The 19,035-nt window shown below is 40.4% G+C and overlaps 1 protein-coding gene across 11 annotated transcripts in view; it reads right to left on the bottom strand.

Moving 5' to 3' along the window:
- Window positions 1-19,035, bottom strand: part of PELI2 (pellino E3 ubiquitin protein ligase family member 2) — a 194,595-nt gene that overhangs the window by 130,683 nt on the left and 44,877 nt on the right. For 8 of the 11 annotated variants that reach the window (XM_055538140.1, XM_055538141.1, XM_055538137.1 and 5 more), the window contains exon 2: window positions 9,689-9,818. In XM_055538140.1, coding sequence (XP_055394115.1) covers window positions 9,689-9,818 — 130 coding nt within the window. Of the gene's footprint in view, window positions 1-9,688; window positions 9,819-10,778; window positions 10,968-18,013; window positions 18,037-18,523; window positions 18,614-19,035 lie in introns of those variants that run through there. The other 3 variants (XM_055538143.1, XM_055538139.1, XM_055538144.1) reach the window with 3 other exon arrangements.

Raw genomic sequence — 19,035 nt, 5'->3', positions numbered from 1 at the left:
CTAAGAACCAATATACTAAAAAGAACCAATATATTAAATATATATAACTTCTTTAAACAATTCCTCAGATTTGTCATCAAATAAGTGTATTTTCATGTAACTTGTTGGATAATTTAATAATTTTTCTCTTGGAATACTTCATTTGAAATGTTTCTCTGTTTCTCTATCAATTTCTTGTATTTTGTTTTATATGTTCTATTACCTATTATTTGTCAAAGAAATTTACCCATTTTAATAGCAATTTTCTTTCTTCTAAAATTAAGAAATAAGAATAGTTAGAACAGCATATAACAAAGTTAAATCTTTAAAAAAAATAAAACTAATTATTCAAATGCTGTCTACTAAAGTAAGCAGTCGTCCTTATATGATTTCCAAACAGAGTCCATCCAAAGGCAACTACAACTGACCCTTGAAGTTGGTGACTTATGGGGGCTTTGGGCAAACACCCTCCATGCAGTCAAAAATCTTAGTATAACTTATAGCCAGCCCTCCATATACACGGTTCCTCTGCATCTAGGGATTCAATCAACTGCAGATCATGCAGTACTGCAGCATTTACTATTGAAAAAAGAAAATCCATGTATAAGTGGACCCATACAGTTCAAGCCTGTGTTGTTCAAAGGTCAACTGTACTTATTTCAATTCCAAGTTCTTACGTATACCAAATACCAGAAAGTTAAATAACACAAGATCAAATAAATCATAAGTTTATTTGACTTCTATCTTTTTATGCCATGATCCAGAAATAAGTAAACAACATCAAATAAAAATATCCAGAAGTTTTCCTATAATTCCAGACTTTTTTCTCCCTAGCATTATACTTGCACCATCTGAACAAAATTCATAAAGTTTTCATGTAAATATTTCTCATTAAGACCATTTTTCTTGAGTATGACAATAAAGTTTAATATATTTCAGATGCTGTTCCTTTTAGCTCTGTGAGATCAATAAAAACCATCACCTATCTTCAAAATCCTGAATATTGCATTTTAAGTAAATTATTAAACCACTCCTATGTGAAATGGTTGTAGATTTGTCTATAACTAAAATTTTACTGCCTAATTCTTGTTTTCCAAAAAGTTGTTCCCTTATCTCAATAGATGTGTTTTACAACAATCAGGACTATAACTCTGCCATGATACACTCATATAAGAACTATTTTTTTAAGTGTTGATAAATACTTCAAGTCAGAAAGTGACTTTATATTGTATATTGTGTCAGTATTTCATAAATACTTTTTCCTTTGCTTTAGCAATACCCTTTGATAAAATATTTTGGGAAGTTATTTTCTCATTTTTTTGAAAACTGACTTCAGTTTATTTTTTCCAGCTATAATGAGATATGCTGTCAAAGTACACAATATATACCTTGTTGTCAAGGTATGTTGTCAGATATGTTGTCAAGATTGATTTGATATTTTCATGAAATATTTCATGACACATCATATCACAAAATTACTATTTCTTTCGTATGGTGGGAACATTCGAGATTTACTCTTAGCAGTTCTCAAATATATAAAACAGTATAATTAACTATAACCAACATGCTGTACATTAGATCCCCAGAACTTATTCAAATTGTAACTGGGGGTCTATACACTGACTAACATCTCCACATTTCCCCCACCCCTTGGTAACCAACATTCTAGTCTGTTTCTAGCAAGTTCAGCTCTTTAGATTCCACGTATATGTGATACACAGTATCTGTCTTTCCCTGACTTATTTCACTTATACAATGCCCCTAAGGTCCATCCATGCTGTTACAAATGGCAAGATGTCCTTCTTTCTCACGGCTAAACGATATTCCATTGTATATAATATATGTCACACCTTTATGCACTCACCTGTTGATGAACACAGGTTGTTCCCATATCTTGGCTAATGCAAATAATATAGCAATGAACATGGGATATTCATTCAAGCAGATACTTCTTCAAGATTTTCTTTTTCATTTCCTTTCCACGTGTAGGAGTTACATTGCTGGATCACATGGTCATTGTCGTTTCAGTTATTTGGAAAAATCTCGAAACTGTTTTTCACAGTGGCTACACCAACTTACAATCCCACCAACAGTATACAAGGGTTCCCTCCAACGCTTGTTATTTCTTGTCTTTATGATTACACCTATTCTAATAGGCATGAGGTGATATCACTCTGGTTCTAATTTGCATTTCACTGATGATTAGTAACGTTGAGCACTTTTTCATGTATCTGTTGGTCATCTGGATGCCTTCTTTGGAAAAAATGTCTTTTAAGATCTTTTGCCCATTTTAAAATCATATCATTACGGTTCCTTTGCTTTGCTATTGAGTTGTATGAGTTATTTATATCTTTAGGATATTAACCCCTATGGGGGGGTGGTTAATATCCTAAAGATATAAATAACTCATACAACTCAATAGCAAAGCAAAGGAAATGGCAACCCACTCCAGTGTTCTTGCCTGGAGAATCCCAGGGACGGCGGAGCCTGGCGGGCTGCCATCTGTGGGGTCACACAGAGTCGGACACAACTGAAGCGACTTAGCAGCAGCAGCAACCCCTATCAGACACAGATTTACAAATGTTTTCTCCCATTCAGTAGGTTGCCTCTTCATTTTGTGGACAGTTTCCTTTGCTGTGCCGAAGTCTTTCAGTTTAGTATAGACACACTTGTTTATTTTTGCTTTTTTTGCCTTTACTTTTGGTGTCAAATCCAAGAAATCACCACCAAGACCAATGTCAAAAAGCTATGTTTTCTTCTAGGACTTGTATGGTTTCAAGCCTTACATTCAAATCCTTAATCCATTTTGAGTTGATTTTTGTGTAAGTGGTCCAGTTTCATTCTTTTGCATATGGATGTCCGATTTTTCCAACAGCATTTATCTTTTCCCCATTGAGTATTCTTGGCTCCATCATAAATTGACCATATATGTGTGGGTTTATTTCTGGGTTCTCTATTCTGTTACATTGTTCTATATATCTATTTTTGTGCCAATACCATATTGCTCTGATTATGAGGCAATTACTTTGAAATATAGAATGAAGGCAGGAATATGATATCTCCAGCTTTGTTCTTCATCCTTATGGGTTGCTTGGGCTATTTAGAGTCTTGTGTGGTTCCATGAGAATTTCAGGATGATCTGTTCTATTTCTGTGAAAAATGGTACTGGAATTTTGATAGAGATTACATTGAATCTGTAGATTGCTTTGAGTACTATGGACATTTTAACAGTATTAATTCTTCTAATCCATGAACAGAGGATAGCCTTCCATTTATTTGTGTCTTTTTCAATTTCTTTCATCAATGACTTTTGTTTTTAGTGTACAGATCTTTCACCTCCTTGATTAAATTTATTCTGAGCGATTTTATTCTTTTTGATACAACTGTAAGTGGGATTATTTTCTTCATTGCTCTTATAATTCATTACTGAATTCTGTAATCTACAGCATTAATGAATTTGTTTATTAGTTCTAAAAGTTTTCTGGTGGAATCTCTAGGGTTTTTGATATGCAATTTCAAGTTATCAGCAAACAGACAATCCTACTTCTTCCCTGACAATTTGGATACTTTTTCATTCTTTCCTTGCCTTATTGCTTTGGCTAGGGCTTCAGTACTATGTTGAATACAAGTGGCCATAATGGGCATCCTTGTCTTATTCCTGATCTTAAAGAGAAAGCTTTTGGTTTTTCACTGCTGAGTATGATGTTAGCTGTGGGCTATCGTATATGGTCTTCATTATGTTGACGTACATTCCCTCTGTGCTCAGTGTGCTGAGGTCTTTTTTAATCATAAATGGATTTTTTTGTCAACTGCTTTTTTGCACTTAGTGAGATGAACACATGGTTTTTATCCTTCATATTGTTATGTGCATATCACACTGACTGATCTGCAGTTGTTGAATCACTCTTGCTTCTCTGGAATAAATCCCTCTTGATCAAAGTGTATGATGTACACTTTTAATGTACTATTAAATTTGGTTTGTTAAAATTTTACTGAGGATTTTTGCTTCTATGTTCATCAGGAATACTGGCATGTATTTTTTCTTTTCTTGTAGTGTCCTTGTCTGGTTTTGGTAATAGGGTAATGCTGGCCTTATAAAAATTAGTTTAAAACTGTTCCCTCATCTTCAACTTTTTGGAAGAATTTGAAAAGGATTAGTATTGGTATTAATTCTTCATTAAACATTCGGTAGAATTCACCAAAGTCTGGGCCTGGACTTTTGTCTGTAGTGAGGTTTTTGATTATTGATCCAATCTCCTTACTAGTAATCAATCTGTTCAGATATTCCATTTCTCCATGATTCAGTCTTGGTAGAGTTTATGTTTTTAGGAATTTATTTCTTCTATGTTAACCAATTTATTGGTAAATAGTTGTTCATATCAGTCTCCCATGATCTTTTGACTTCTATAGTATAGTTGTAACATTTCTTTCATTTCGAATTTTGAGTCCTCTTTTATTCTTGCTGAATCCAGCTGAAGACTTGTCTCTTTTGTTTATATTCAAAAAAACCCAGCTCTTAGTTTCACTAATCTTTTCTATAATCTCCTTGGGCTCATTCATTTATTTCTGCTCTTACCTTTATTATTATTATTTCCTTCCTTCTACTAATTTTGGGCTTAAGTTTGCTCTTTTGCTAGTCCCTTGAGGTATAAAGATAGGTTGTTCGTTTGCTGTACAGCAGTGATTAACACAACACTGTAATTCAACTATACATCAAAAAATAAATTTAAAAAAAGATAGGCTGTTCATGTTTATGTTTTTTGTTAAAATAATCAAACTGTGTTTCACCCTAGACATACAAATTATTTGTTTTAGGTTTGTATTCCTGTGGAGTATCAAGAGATATTCTGGATTTCAGCTTACTACTAATATTTCTTTTTTATCGCCTCTGACAGATTCAGAATATTCATGGTTATGATGTCTAAGACAATAAAATTTTGCTGCCTCTTCATTTATAATAATATAATAAAATTAGTTCTTGTACTTATAAATATCAAAACAACAGATACTACTAACTCAAGAATTATAGTGCAGTAACAATGAAAGGAACCAAAATAAAAACTATTTAAAACTCAACTATTTAAAAAGCTGTAGCAATTTTAAAAATCTGAGGATAATGATAAACAGATGATTCTTTGAAAGCACAGAAGGCTCCAGCTTCACAAGGAATGTGCAGTGGAGATATGCCACTAAGACCCAGGCTGGACAGACCATGAGTGCTGCAGAAACAGACCCCACTAAAGCCCAGAAAAATAGCTGAACTAATGAGTTCACACTGAAATGTGTATTATTAGCTTTTCCCACTTCTCACATTTACTATTACATCACTCACTGACTGATAAGGAAGAGTTTAAATATCTTATCAACCAGTAGAGCCATCCCAATGTAAAGAGCTTAAAAGCAGTCCTGGTTGTGACAGTCACAGTAAATGGCCCTAATTTTTCTCTAAACTGTCACTCTTAGGACCACTGATACTTTCCATTCTGAAATAATGCCAACTGGAACACAGTGCTATTCAATTTCTTTTTAAAAGCAAAAATTTCCAAAAAAGGAGATTTCAATAAAACACAATCTAAGAAGGGGAAACCATGATGAAGAGTTTTCCACAGTAATGCTGCTAAATTTAAACCACATTGCCAGCAAAATATTTACCCATCAGGCATCATCACCAACCCCACCACAACCGTCTACTATTTACAGGTTAAGTAAAAGTAAAATCATTGCCCACCCCCATCACTGAAAAGTAAATGAACAAGCATAAATTGACCTCAATTCTAAGTCATATTATGCCATGCTCTTTGTTGAACACCCTTCAATGTTTCTCCTTGGGGAAAAAAAAATTTTTTTCTTCCAACCAGAACCCTAAGAGTTCCAGACCTCTCTGCTCGCCTGACTAACTCCTCTTTACTCTTCAGCTCGAAGCTCACAGGACACTTCCTTAGAGATCCTTCCCCATCCACCCAGACGAAACTCTGCATCTCCTCTTCTCACAGCCCCTTATTCTTTTTCTGCATCATGCTCTTCAAAATGTGCAGTTAAAAATGTATCCACATGATAACTTACTGTTTGCCTACTCACAAGACAAATAGCTCCATGCAGACATGTTTTGGTCCCTATAGTACATCCAATACCTAGAATGATGCCTGGCCACAGAAAAGGGCTAAATATCCATTGAACACAAATGGAAATAAATTGCTAAATGCCCAATATCTATGTAATAGACCTGCTAAAAGTAAAACAGGCCTTCAGGTTTGTTTCGTCTTTTTAAAACACGTTACATAACAGGAGAAATATCTTTGAGTATTACTATTTCAAGAGCAAACATGTACACAAATGAAGATTATAAAAATAGTGATCACACAAATAGCAGTTGCACAACAGTGGCACACACTTGCCACCCTCACCTGACTTAGCTTGGATGCTGGGATGCATGGAAGATTAAGAGGGCCCGTTTTCCAGCTGCCACCACCATCAGCAAAGGGGTCTCCCTGGTCTCTCCCCAGACTGTGGGGCAGAAGGAATGATTGTGGCAGAGGGAAGAAACAACCTAGTCAAGAGGCCAAGCCCTCATGTTCTAAGAACAGTAACCACCCCCACCCTAATAGATCTCACTTGTACAATTCCACTCAAAGATGATCCTTTCATTACCAATATTGCAGCATTAGAAATTCCACAGCAAAGCATGTGCTGGTTTAGGTCAAACAGCTTTCACCAAGACGACCACATACCCAGGCCTTCTGATGGGAAACAGGGTGAGTGGGAAGGAAGATTAGAAACACACTAACAATCATGGCAAGTAAGGACAGGCTAAAGGACTGTAAGCCCTGATGAAATCAGATAAGCAAAGTATATGCATACACGAGTAGAATGAACTCGAAGTTATGGTAACAGTAGAGGTTAAGTGACGGTGGGCTCTCAAGTCCATCATATTAGTAGGGAAAGTGGAACAGAAGTGACAGTTTCTGAAACTGAAAAGTTACAATTTTTCAATTATACCATGGATGTGTTTAAAAAAAAAAAAAAAAAAAGGTTACACCATGGATGCTCCTATATGGCTAAATGGGGCCTGGAGAGGCAGGGAGACTGAGCTTGGGCCTGGGTCATGGAAACATGCAGAAGAGTGGGCTATAGATCAGTGAGGTCCGAAGGAGGAGGGGAGGAAGGAACTTAGATGAAAAACATAGGGTTACAAAAGAAGAGACTGAAATGGAAGCAAAATGAAATCATTTCTAGAGTCATGAACTAAACAGATGGAAAAAGAGCATCCTGGGGAAAAACCAGGACTCACTTACGGTGAGGTAGAGGAGCAGCATTTGAGGAAAAGGTTTAACACATGAGACTTTGTCTAGGGCCAACAGAGCAGGTGGCAAGAGGAGCAGCCGGGCAATGCTGACTGGGGGTGGGAGTTCAAAAGGGAACAGAAAAACAGGGATTTGTGACTAAGGTACCAGTTCAGGTAGGATGTAGTCCTGTGCATGAGGCCCTGGACATGCAAGTCCCCAGATGAATAAGGGAAAGGCAGTAGGGGCAGGTGATCAGCTCACGATAAAAATGTTGGGTCCACTCATCTCCCTTGGTCATGCTTGACGGACCCTGTGCACACCTATCGGATTCTCTTTCCTGAAAATTAAAAAAGTGGAGCCACTTTATAACACCCTGGAAAGAATATCTACGTTAACTCCTGTGGACACTCTGGTTCACTTCTCTCACAAAACTTGGTTACTCAAAATCTCCCCCAATTCAGAGAGCTAGCTGCATCCTAACCTTTAATAATGTCTCCACATTTTCTTTTTTTGGCATGATATAGTCAGAATCATTTCTGCTGCTTGTAACCAAAATACCTTCCCTGAATCCACATGGCTCCTGACCATCACAAACTCATTTTATAAATGAGAAACTGAGGCCCTGAGAATGCATGTTTTCCCAGGTGGTAACACCAAAACACAATTTCCCCTACTATTAGTATTCTCAATGATACTTTTAAACAGATTTAGACAGCTTCCAAAAGATTTATAATCTAAATATCATCAGATAAAATCCAGATACAAAGGTAAAATAGAAAAAGCTAAAACTGGAGCAGATGGAGGTGGGTAATGAGTAAGGAAGACCCATGATATTCTAAGAGTGCTATTGGAAGGTGTATTTCATATCCTACCATAACATGAAGCCTAAGTAACCAAAGATTTCTATAATTTTTTTAAATATCTGAAGCCATTGTATCAATATAAAATCTGTGATTGAAAAAAGGAGACATAAAAAGGTACAGAACCAAAAGGAGAAAAGATAAATATCGACACACAGACAAAATTATAAAGACCATGTCTATAATATCAGAGTATTTTTGGCACTCATCACATGCTTAACAACATTTGTCTTGGTATCCTTCCCCTCCAAATATTTTTGGACTATAAAATATTTCTCATAATTCTTTGACTTTCCAAGATTCTGTTGCCATTTCACTTCCTCCTTTTCTCAGAATCAGTAAGGCTGATTTCCTCTGTTTACCCTAGCGAGTGTCCTTCCCTGCCTAAAACTTGCACCTTATTTCCCTTTCTCTAGCCAAAAATATGGCCACTATGTATTATTCTTTCCTGTTTCCTTGGTATTTGATAGATTCTGATCTAACCATTCCCTCCCTAATACAAAAGATTCTTAATTGGCACAATCTTGCAAACTTCTTCCATGGCACTGCTTCAGAAACAACAAGAACTTTTAAATAAAAAGGTTAACAGAGGTGACCTGTTTCTGAGTATAAACACCACATATGCTTCCATGAAGTTGTTCATTTCTCTTTGAACCGCTGGTTTTCAGCAAAAAAAAAAAAAAAAAAAAAGAAAGAAAGTCTCTTATTTATTCCAGATGGTTCAAACCCATTACGATAAATATATACAGCCAGTGCCCCATATAAAATAACTTCATGTAGATATAATTATTTTCTAAAAAGTAAACTATACACATTAAATAACATGTTTAATTAAAAGAAAAATTGTTATAAAATCTAATAGGTAGACTATATAAACCAGAATGGAAATTCAGGTTTCCTCTACACTTACAGATCAGAAAACAAATGAAATATTCATAAAAAATGAACATTTTATATACTTCTCACTTACAAGAAGTATGTATCATAGACTTCTTATTGCACTTAGCTCTATTTACTTCCAATCTAATAATTACACAAATTTAATTCCATGTACATGCAAATTGTGTGAAAACACCCACTACTCAAGTAACAGAGGAAAACAGCAAATCTTAATGAGGTTTATACCAAAATTTAATACAGAACACTCTTCAGGAAAAGGAACATCGTTTCTCTCTCAACCACAACTATCCTCAATTGATATATGCTGACGCCACTACACCCTAAAGCAGTGGTTCATTATGGGATGGGGGTAGGGGACAGAGGGGGAGGTGTGCCCACCCTCCAGCCCCCAGAGGACACGTGGCAAGTTTGGGAGACAGTTTTGGTTGTCCCAAAAGCCGCTGGGGACATGCGGGTTGATGTGCTACTGGCCTCTAGTGGGTAGAGGTCAGGGATGCTGTGAAACACACAATGGGCTGTGTACACGACCGCCTTTCACAACCAAGATTATCCAGCTTAAATGGCCGAGACACTGGCCCACAGAGAAATGAAGCTGAAAGGAAAGAGTAGCTGACAAGGACACCCATGATTCACTGTCGGCCCTCCCCATTCCAAGGAGTCCCCTACCTTGGACGCCTGTGGAGTGGATATCACATGGACTGTGCTGGGTTTGACTCCATTAGCCTTTGGCCGCTTGTAGAGAGCAAATCTGCTTTTCCTCCGGCCTCTGTCTCCATTAGGTAAAGCACCATTGTACCTATAAACAGAGGTGAAAGAGTTTGTTTATTTGTAGATTTTTAAAGGCATTCAGAATAAAAGTCTGACAGAATTAAGGGAAAAGACAGGAATGCTCATAAAGACTTGTCCACTAACCACCCCACAAAAGGGATACAAAACAGGCTTAGAGACTTCGGCTGTAATGAAATTCAAATCACTTCCAGAAACTTAATTTAAGAGTGATATACCAAGTAATTATAGGTTCCTTATTCTATAAAGTCAGACTCTTCAAATCTTTTCAGAAGAGACCAAGTATAAATAAGCAAATGAGAATTCTGCAGAGGCTCTATTAGCGCCAGCTCAATTCAACAAATGTCATCCTAATGGACCCTGGAGAAACACTAGAGAAATATTTTTAAATGAATTGGTTAGAAAAGAGCATACTAATTAAACCTCATCTCTCACTCTCAAATCATCTTAATGTCTGCAGGATCTTTATTTGTAAGAAGATCAAATTTAGTTGCTTGCATTCTTAAAAGTTCCGAATTCTCTACCTCCATTCCAATTGCTATTTGAACCCTATACTGTCAAGTTAGCGAAAGCTAGCCTTCAAAAATTAAACAAAGTATGCCTCTATAAGGTTGCCCATTAAAAAGCCCAAAGGTATAAAAGCAGAGTTTTAGTCCACAAACTATCAACTATCTTAAAAAGTCACCTGGGAAATAGTACTTGTCCTTAAGCAGATTTCCCTAAATTAATACCGTAAGCCAGTGGTCCCCAACCTTTCTGGCACCAGGGATAGATTTTGTAGAAAACAATTTCTCCACAGACCAGGGGGTAGGTTGGGGGGATGGTTTGGGGGTGACTATCATAAGGAGCACACAACCCAGACCCCTGGCACGAGCAGCTCGCAGGAGGGCTCACTCTCTTATGAGAATCTAAGAAAGTGAAGTCGCTCAGTTGTGTCTGACTCTTTGCGACCCCATGAACTGTAGCCTACCAGGTTCCTCTGTCCATGGGATTTTCCAGGCAAGAATACTGGAGTGGGGTGCCATTTCCTTCTCCAGGAGCTCTTCCTGACCCAGGGACTGAACCCGGGTCTCCCGCATTGTAGGCAGACGCTCTACCATCCGAGCCATGAGGGAAGAATCTAATGCCATCTCAAATCTGACAGGAGGTGGAGCTCAGGCTGTAATGTGAGCAATGGAGAGCAGCTGTAAATACACATGAAGCTTCACCTGCTCACCTCCTGCTGTGCAGTCCCCCTTTTTTTGGGGGGGGGGAGTGGGGACCCCTGCCTGAAAGCCAATACCAGTGTTTAAAAAGAATGCAGGTGTGCAAGAGCATTTCCATTTCACCTGTATTTTCTAATCTAGATTACAGGTGCCTGTACATTCTGACTTCTGTCTCATACCCTGTTTATTCTCCAGCTCCCTCTTGGCAGAAGTTCTTTTGAACAGAACCAAAAGAGGAATTGTTGCAAATTTGTGTGGATAAACATGACAACTCTGAGGCTCCCTCCAATCACCAAAGTCAGAGGTGACGTGGGTGGCGGCTCCACGCTCTCCTGGAAGTCCTGCCTTTGCCACTCGCCCATCTCACCCAGAGAGCACGGTGGGGAGTGTGGCAAAGGGGACACGAGGCCCAAGGGGAACAGCAAAAGTCGGAACAATGGTTTGCGGTGTTTGTTTTACTATTCTGTAGCTGCAGTATGATAATGGATTTAAATTACCAGAAGTTATTCCTGCTGTGTTTTTAATCTGTTTCCATCTCCATCATAAAGGAACGTCAGCTACAGAAAATGTCTCCAGAGTACAGAAATCATTTGTTTCAAGTCTTACTCCTCTCCTTTTTTAGAGCCAAGATCAGAATAATGGACATGATTTTCTTAAACATACCTGTGATCGCTACTCTAACAAACATATCCCTGATTAAACAACCATTATAAATCAACTGTGTCTTAATATATTTGCACATCACTTACACTAGGATGAGCGCCCTGTATCAAGAGAAACATATGTGAATCAAAGGCAGGGCCTAAACAATTTAAAGGGACATTTTCATCACTGTGGCCTAGAACAACTGGTACAAGATCTGGCAAGGTGTCCTGTGCCCCTTACATTTGCCCAGCTCTCCGCTGCACCTTTCTCTCAACTACACACTGCTGAAACTGGTCAAAGAATGTGGCAGATGCTTTTTAAGAGATCTGCTCACTATGACATCCCTTCTAGGAAATCCAGCCCTGAACACCCTAAGGTAAGCCCAGTACTACATCTGAATGAAATGGCCAGGCCAGCACCCTCCCCACTGAGTGGCTGGTGACAGACGTTTGGTCCCAATTGGCCAATGACAGTCTCATGTCAGAAAACACAAAGCCGGGACCCAGAGACAACCCACCAGTCTGTGTGGATGGCCAGAGCTGTAAACTGTAGGCATCGGAGCTGTGGGGATGTCAGAGTCTGTTCCGTGATGAAGCAGCAGTGAAGTGAGGAGCAAAGCAGATGAACAGGGACAAGAAATGAAGAGAGACGCAAAGAGGATCCTTAAGGGTGTCTCTTGGCCCAGATGTACTCTGACCCCTGTTCATGAAATCCTTTCTGGTTTTAGCTAACTCAGATTGGTTTCTTCTACCTGCAACCCAAAAGCCATATCTAATATAAAGATGAAAACACAAAAACCAGGAATGTCAACTTAACATATACAGAAACATTTTAATTTCAATCAGCGGAGCAGAGATGCACAAATATGGCAAGAAATACCTTTTATATCTTCAAATAAATAAGTAAACCCTTCTTAGTCACAGGCCAAAGAACCAGGACCAAGAGAAAGTTGTATCGCCAAAGATAGGAGGAGAGAGACTTTCAATGGCATGTCATCAGTTAAGAGACCACAGTGATTTGGAAAAGAATGGGTCTTTGATGACCTCACCCATCTTCAGAGCAAACCAGCCAAGTAAACACAAGCAAGCCTCTCCACGGAGCCTCACTCAGCGCCTCCTCTCTCTTTCTAATCTTCTCCTCATAGCCGAGAACCTTGAAACAGGACTCCACCCGCACCACCCCAATTCCAACCTTGAGCATACACCATCTGCCTCCAAATCTAAAAGTACATTTGATGATGTCATCTACCCATCATCCAACTTGCCGCCTTACGTCTCTCAATGGCTCTCCTATCAAGGTACACAACATGGTCAATTAAAAACAGCCAGAAGTTCCCATTACTTCTCCCAGGGACCATGAGTCTAACTCCATCTCCCCACACCTGGGCTGGCCTTAATGGCTTATCTGCCAACAGGATGGGAAGGAAGTGACATGCTGAGACTTGCAAAGCCAGGTCTTGTAAAAGCCTTAGAACTTCTGTCTCTTGGAGCTCAGAGCTGCCTTGTAAAGAAGCTGGGACCTCCCATGCCAAGGAGGCTACATGGAGGTGGCTCCAGTCAGCAGTCCCAGCTGAGCCCAGCCTTCCAACAGCCTGCTCAATTAGCACACGTGTGACTGAAGCTGCCGTGGACCCTCCAGACGAGCCCATCCATCAGCTGACTACACCAGGTGACCTAGGTTGATCCCACACAGGACAGAAGAATTGCCTGGTTGAGTACTGCCCAGATTCCTGGCTCACAGAAATGTTGCAGGAAGGGGGACCCCTTCCAGGGTCCGCGAGTGGGCTCCTGTCTAACACTCGGAAATGAATTGTCCGAGGAGACACGCGTGCTGACAAAGTAAGAGATTTTTATGGGGAAGGGGCACCCAGGAGAAGAGCAGCAGGGTAAGGGAAGCTTACCTCTCCAGAAGAGGAGAACTGCTCTGCCACCTGGCTTGCAGTCTCAGGTTTTATGGTGAAGGGATTAGTTTCCCGGTTGTCTCTGACCATTCATTCTGACTCAGAGTCCTTCTTGGTGGTGCATGCATTGCTTAGCCAAGATGGATACCAGCGAGAAGGGTTCCGGGAGGTGGTCAGACACATGGTGTCTCCTTTTGACCTTTCCCGAATTCTTCTGGTTGGTGGTAGCTTATTAGTTCTGTGTTCCTTACCAGGACCTCTTGTCATAAAACAACTCATGCAAATGGTTACTATGGTGCCTGGCCAGGGTGGGCGGTTTCAGTCAGTGTGCTTCGCCTAAGAGAATCATGTGTTAAGTACCATGGTGGATGTGTTCATGCCCTAGGTCTGGCATAGACGATGACGTGTAACAGACGCCTGCGACAAGCCCCACCCTTCAGCATGGTCTCCCTCTCCTGGTTTCACAGCCTCCCCTTTGACCTCTGATCTAATGCAAGGCAAGCACTGTCACCAAATCTTCCCCATGCCCTTCTCACCTCCCTGCCTGGTCCCTTCCCCACAACACCCTTCCACCCCCGGAATGTGAATCCATCTCTAGCACCTGCCTTAGTGCCTGAGCACGCAACAGGCACTGACACCTGCCAAGCCAACTACATGACAGACGGTGTGTCTTTTGTACAGCAGAGCAGAACCCAGACAGACAGATGAGATCCTGCTCATAAAGGCAAAAAGTTACTATTCTATGAAAGAAAGTTAGAATGCTCTCTGGCCTGGCAAGGTTTTCAGCCAGCGACTTTGTAAAAACAAGATTTCCAAGCGCTGCAGGCATATCTGTTTCGGCTGTTGCTGCTGCTGCTAAACAGGGCTATTCTTATTCAAACCCACAAGTTGCCTTTCAAGCTTCACATTAAAAAAAAAATCTGGAGACTTAAAAAAAATTCCACTTATTGAATAAACGTGTGATGAAAATGTAGCTCATCATATATGCAGGGCAAATAATTGGTAAAGGTATTTAGAAGCTGCAGAGGACAATGAAGAACACTTGAAAGAAACCTCACAAAGTAATATATGGTTTCTTTTGGTTTAAAATCCAGAGTTCACACATTAATTCTTTTTAATGGCATTTGCTGTGCACTTATTATGTGCCAAGAAACGTTGTGAGAGAGGCTCCTAGAGGGCAGTAAGAGGCTCAAATGACTGAACCACACATAAATCACATGGCTGGAAACGGGCAGTACATGAATATGTGCTCAGTCATGTCTGACTCTGTGACCCCGTGAACTGTAGCCCTCCAAGCTCCTCTGTCCATGGAATTTTCCAGGTAAGAATACTGGAATGGGTTGCCATTTTCTACTCCAGGGGATCTTTCTGACCCAGGGATCGAATCCATATCTCTTGAGTCTCCTGCATTGGCAGGCAGCTTCTTTACCACTGCATCACCTGAGAAGCCGAGAGGCGGCAGGCAGCACGCAAAGCTATACCCAGTTTTGTCTGACTCCAAACTGTGCACTGTTTCCAGTAGCCAATACTGACAACTTTTAAATTCAAGGCATCTCCTGGCAAATAACACAAAGATACATTCTTGAGAAGACACCTGCCACCTAAAAAATGCATTTGTCAAAAAGAAATTATAGGAAATAACAGCAAGAGAGGGCATGCCAAGGGCTTCCAGAACACTGCAGAGGCATCACATTGGATCTTAACCAGCCTGAACTCACAGAGCAGCACCTGTGTGGACGGGAGTGAGAACGTGAGCTACAGGAGAGGAGGCGCCATCAGCATCAAATGGCCACGTTCCAGAGGCAGCCTCGCTTCCTGTTACAGACTGAAGGCGCTGCCCTCCCTCGAAAGCAACATCTCTGTCAGCAGCACAGATAAACCACAAGCAACTACTGTTACTGAGACGCTGTGGATGAACAGGCCAGGAACACCAGAGGGAACAGATGTGAAAACGAAGCGTGGCGTCTGATAAACCCCATACCTTGATCCCCACGTCCAGGCGTGCATGTCAATTCACCACAATAGTGAACACACTAACACACTGCTCCAACTGTGCATAAGAAGGTACATATAAACCAGTAAGTAAGTGCCTGACACTGGCTTTACATCATTCAGTTCAGTTCAGTCCATCGCTCAGGCGTGTCTGACTCTTTGCAACCCCATGAAACGCGGTATGCCAGGTCTCCCTGTCCATCACCAACTCCTGGAGCTTACCCAAACTCATGTCCATTGAGCCGGTGATGCCATCCAACCATGTCATCCTCTGTCGTCACCTTCTCCTCCTGCCTTCAATCTTTCCTAGCATCAGGGTCTTCTCAAATGAGTCAGCTTTTCGCATCAGATGGCCAAAGTATTGGAGTTTCAGCTTCAACATCAGTTCTTCCAGTGAACACCCAGCACTGATCTCCTTTAGGATGGACTGGTTGGATCTCTTTGCAGACCAAGGGACTCACAAGAGTCTCCTCCAACACCACAGTTCAAAAGCATCAATTCTTTGGTGCTCAGCTTTCTTTATAGTCCAAATTCTCACGTCCATATATGACCACTGGGAAAACCACAGTCTTGCCTAGATGGACCTTTCTTGGCAGAGTAATGTCTCTGTTTTTTAATATGCTGTCTAGGTTGGTCATAATTTTCCTTCCAAGAAGTAAGTGTCTTTTAATTTCACAGCTGCAGTCACCATCTGCAGTGATTTTGGAGCCCAGAAAAATAAAAGTCAGCCACTGTTTCCCCATCTATTTGCCATGAAGTGATGGGACCAGATGCCGTGATCTTAGTTTTCTGAATGTTGAGCTTTAAGGCAATTTTTTTCACTCTCCTCTTTCACTTGCATCAAGAAGCTCTTTAGTTCTTCTTCACCTTCTGCCATAAAGGTGGTGTCAACTTCATATCTGAGGTTATTGATATTACTCCCGGCAATCTTGATTCCAGCTTGTGCTTCTTCCAGCCCAGCGTTTCTCATGATGTACTCTGCATATTAGTTAAATAAGCAGGGTGACAATATACAGCCTTGATGCACTCCCTTCCCAATTTGGAACCAGTGTGTTGTTGCATGTCCAGTTCTAACTGTTGCTTCCTGACCTGTTTACAGGTTTCTCAAGAGGAAGGTCAGGTAGTCTGGTATTCTCATCTCTTTCAGAATTTTCCACAGTTTATTGTGATCCACACAGTCAAAGGCTTTGGCATAGTCAATAAAGCATCATTGCAGCCTCATTATTTGCGCTATCATATGTATCTGTTGGCTTCCTAGGTGGCACTAGTGGTAAAGAATCTGCCAGCAATGCCGGGAGACATAAGAGACCCAGGTTTGATCCCTGGCTTGGGAAGATCCCCTGGAGGAAGGCATGGCAACCCATTCCAGTATTCTTGCCTGGAGAATCCCATGGACAGAGGAGCCTGGAGGGCTACAGTCCACAGGGTCACAAAGAGTCAGACACGACTACAGAGACTATGCACACACACATTTGGATTGGATGCTCTTTGAGGAGTTCCTGTGTCTTTGTGTACCTCCCCTTCACCTCTACATGGTACCTTAAAACCAAGCAAAGTCTCAATGAAACAGTCACCATGTTGGTATGGAAATAATGATAATTGTTTAAGGGATCAAGAGAGGATTTCTAGCTCCAATTCTTTTCTGAGCTCATGCTGTGAACTTACCTAAGATGAGACTGTTTTCTCAGCTACAAAGATAGCAGCACAGAGTTACAATTTCAATATTAAAAAGAGATTCCCAAACCTCTTTCAAACATTTCAATTCGATATGGACAAGGCATTTCCTCCAACTCAAATACCAGGATCCTGTCTCAGAAGGGTGAGCTGTGGCTGTCCAAAGACCCCTCAAGTCTTTATGGCAGCTGAGGTGTAGCTGTTGATACACTCGCACGTTGCTTTTTGTCTTGAGGTTTTCCAGCTTCCCTGTACCGCAGTATTTCCCAAGGCGAAACATTAAAACATTGTGTTATCAGGAACACAGAACTGCTCCCACACACAGTAGATTTTCAGCCCTTCTTCCGGGATATATACACCCACACACCCTCACTCAGCCTCTCTGCAGCAAAAAGTACAGCAGGAAGGCAATGGAGGCCCCACTCTGGCCCTGCATGGAGTCCCACATTCACACAAGTCCCTGAACATCTCAGAACCTCACCTTCCCCTCCCATCAAGTAGGAAGAAGGCCTAACATCCTACAGCTTGGATTCGGGAGCTGTTTAGGGGTGGGAGATGAGGGTAAAGCTGTCCAGAGAGGCCCTAACTCCAGCCTCATCAGCAGCACACCCCTCACTGACCCCTGTTCTCTCTGTTCTCTCCACACTCATTCAACTCCTGGGACTAAAGAAGGCTGCACGCCCCAACCTGCTTCTTCTTTCAACCAGGTCACAGGAAAGAAAAGAGCATGCAAAGCAAATCCAGTCCACAGAACTATTCACAAAAAGAAAAATATTTATTATCTAATACTTAGCCATGTGCATATTATCTGAAGTCTTTCTTCTCCCTTTTTCATTTTAAACCGGTACTGCCACTAAAAAAAAAACACCAAATAAAGGTTTTGTTTTTGTTTTTATACTGTACTGAATCTTTGATTTTTTAGCATCACTGGAGGGCCAACAACAGAGTTTTTTTCACTGAATATCGGAAGGTACACAAAGCATGAGGCATAGAAAAGGCTATTTACATTATTTTTAAAACACTGAGGACTACCTCTTTTATTCTGCCATTGGCTTCAACAGTCCAAAATAGTTCTGATTAAAGACATTAATATTGGTCCTTTATATCAAAGAACATATTTTTTTTTTACCCTAGGGGTGAAAATTATTGTTTAAGTACTACCCTGCAGTAATTTTTTATTCCTAGAAGAGAAAATAAGCCACGTGGATCCGTGGTAAAGAAACCACCTGCAATTCAGGAGATGCAGAGGTCTGATCCCTGGGCTGGGAAGATCCCCTAGAGAAGGAAATGGCAACCCACTTCAGTATGCTTGCCTGGGAAATCCCATGGACAGTGGAACCTGCTGGGCTACAGTACACGAGGTTGCCAGAGCTGGACATGATTTAGTGACTAAAGCAACAAAAAAACAGAAAATATCACACCAAGGGAAAAAACTAAAGTATAACAAGAAATGAGTTTAATACAGTAAAAGATTTGTACAATTCAAGACCAGGTAAAGACTTACTACTTTATCTTATTCTTGAATTAGCACCGTCTTTTTTGGGAGAGAGGGCAGTCTGAGTCACAGCTCTGCCATTAGTAATCATGTGTTCTTTTTAACCATTTTTAACACTTGAAGTAGAGTTGATTTACAATGCTGTGTTAGTTTCAAGTGTACAGCAAAGTGATTCAGTTATACATATAAATATACATATAGATATTCTTTTAAGTGATATCATATCATACTTATCTGTCTGACTTACTTCATTTAATATGGAAATCGCTAGAATTGTTACCATCTTACACTCCACACTGGTCACCAATAATCTTGA

Source organism: Bubalus kerabau, chromosome 10, assembly GCF_029407905.1.
Source record: "Bubalus kerabau isolate K-KA32 ecotype Philippines breed swamp buffalo chromosome 10, PCC_UOA_SB_1v2, whole genome shotgun sequence".
In the NCBI taxonomy this organism is placed as follows: domain Eukaryota; kingdom Metazoa; phylum Chordata; class Mammalia; order Artiodactyla; family Bovidae; genus Bubalus; species Bubalus kerabau.
Note: the sequence above shows the minus strand (reverse complement) of the source record. Positions and strands in the feature narration are given on the sequence as shown.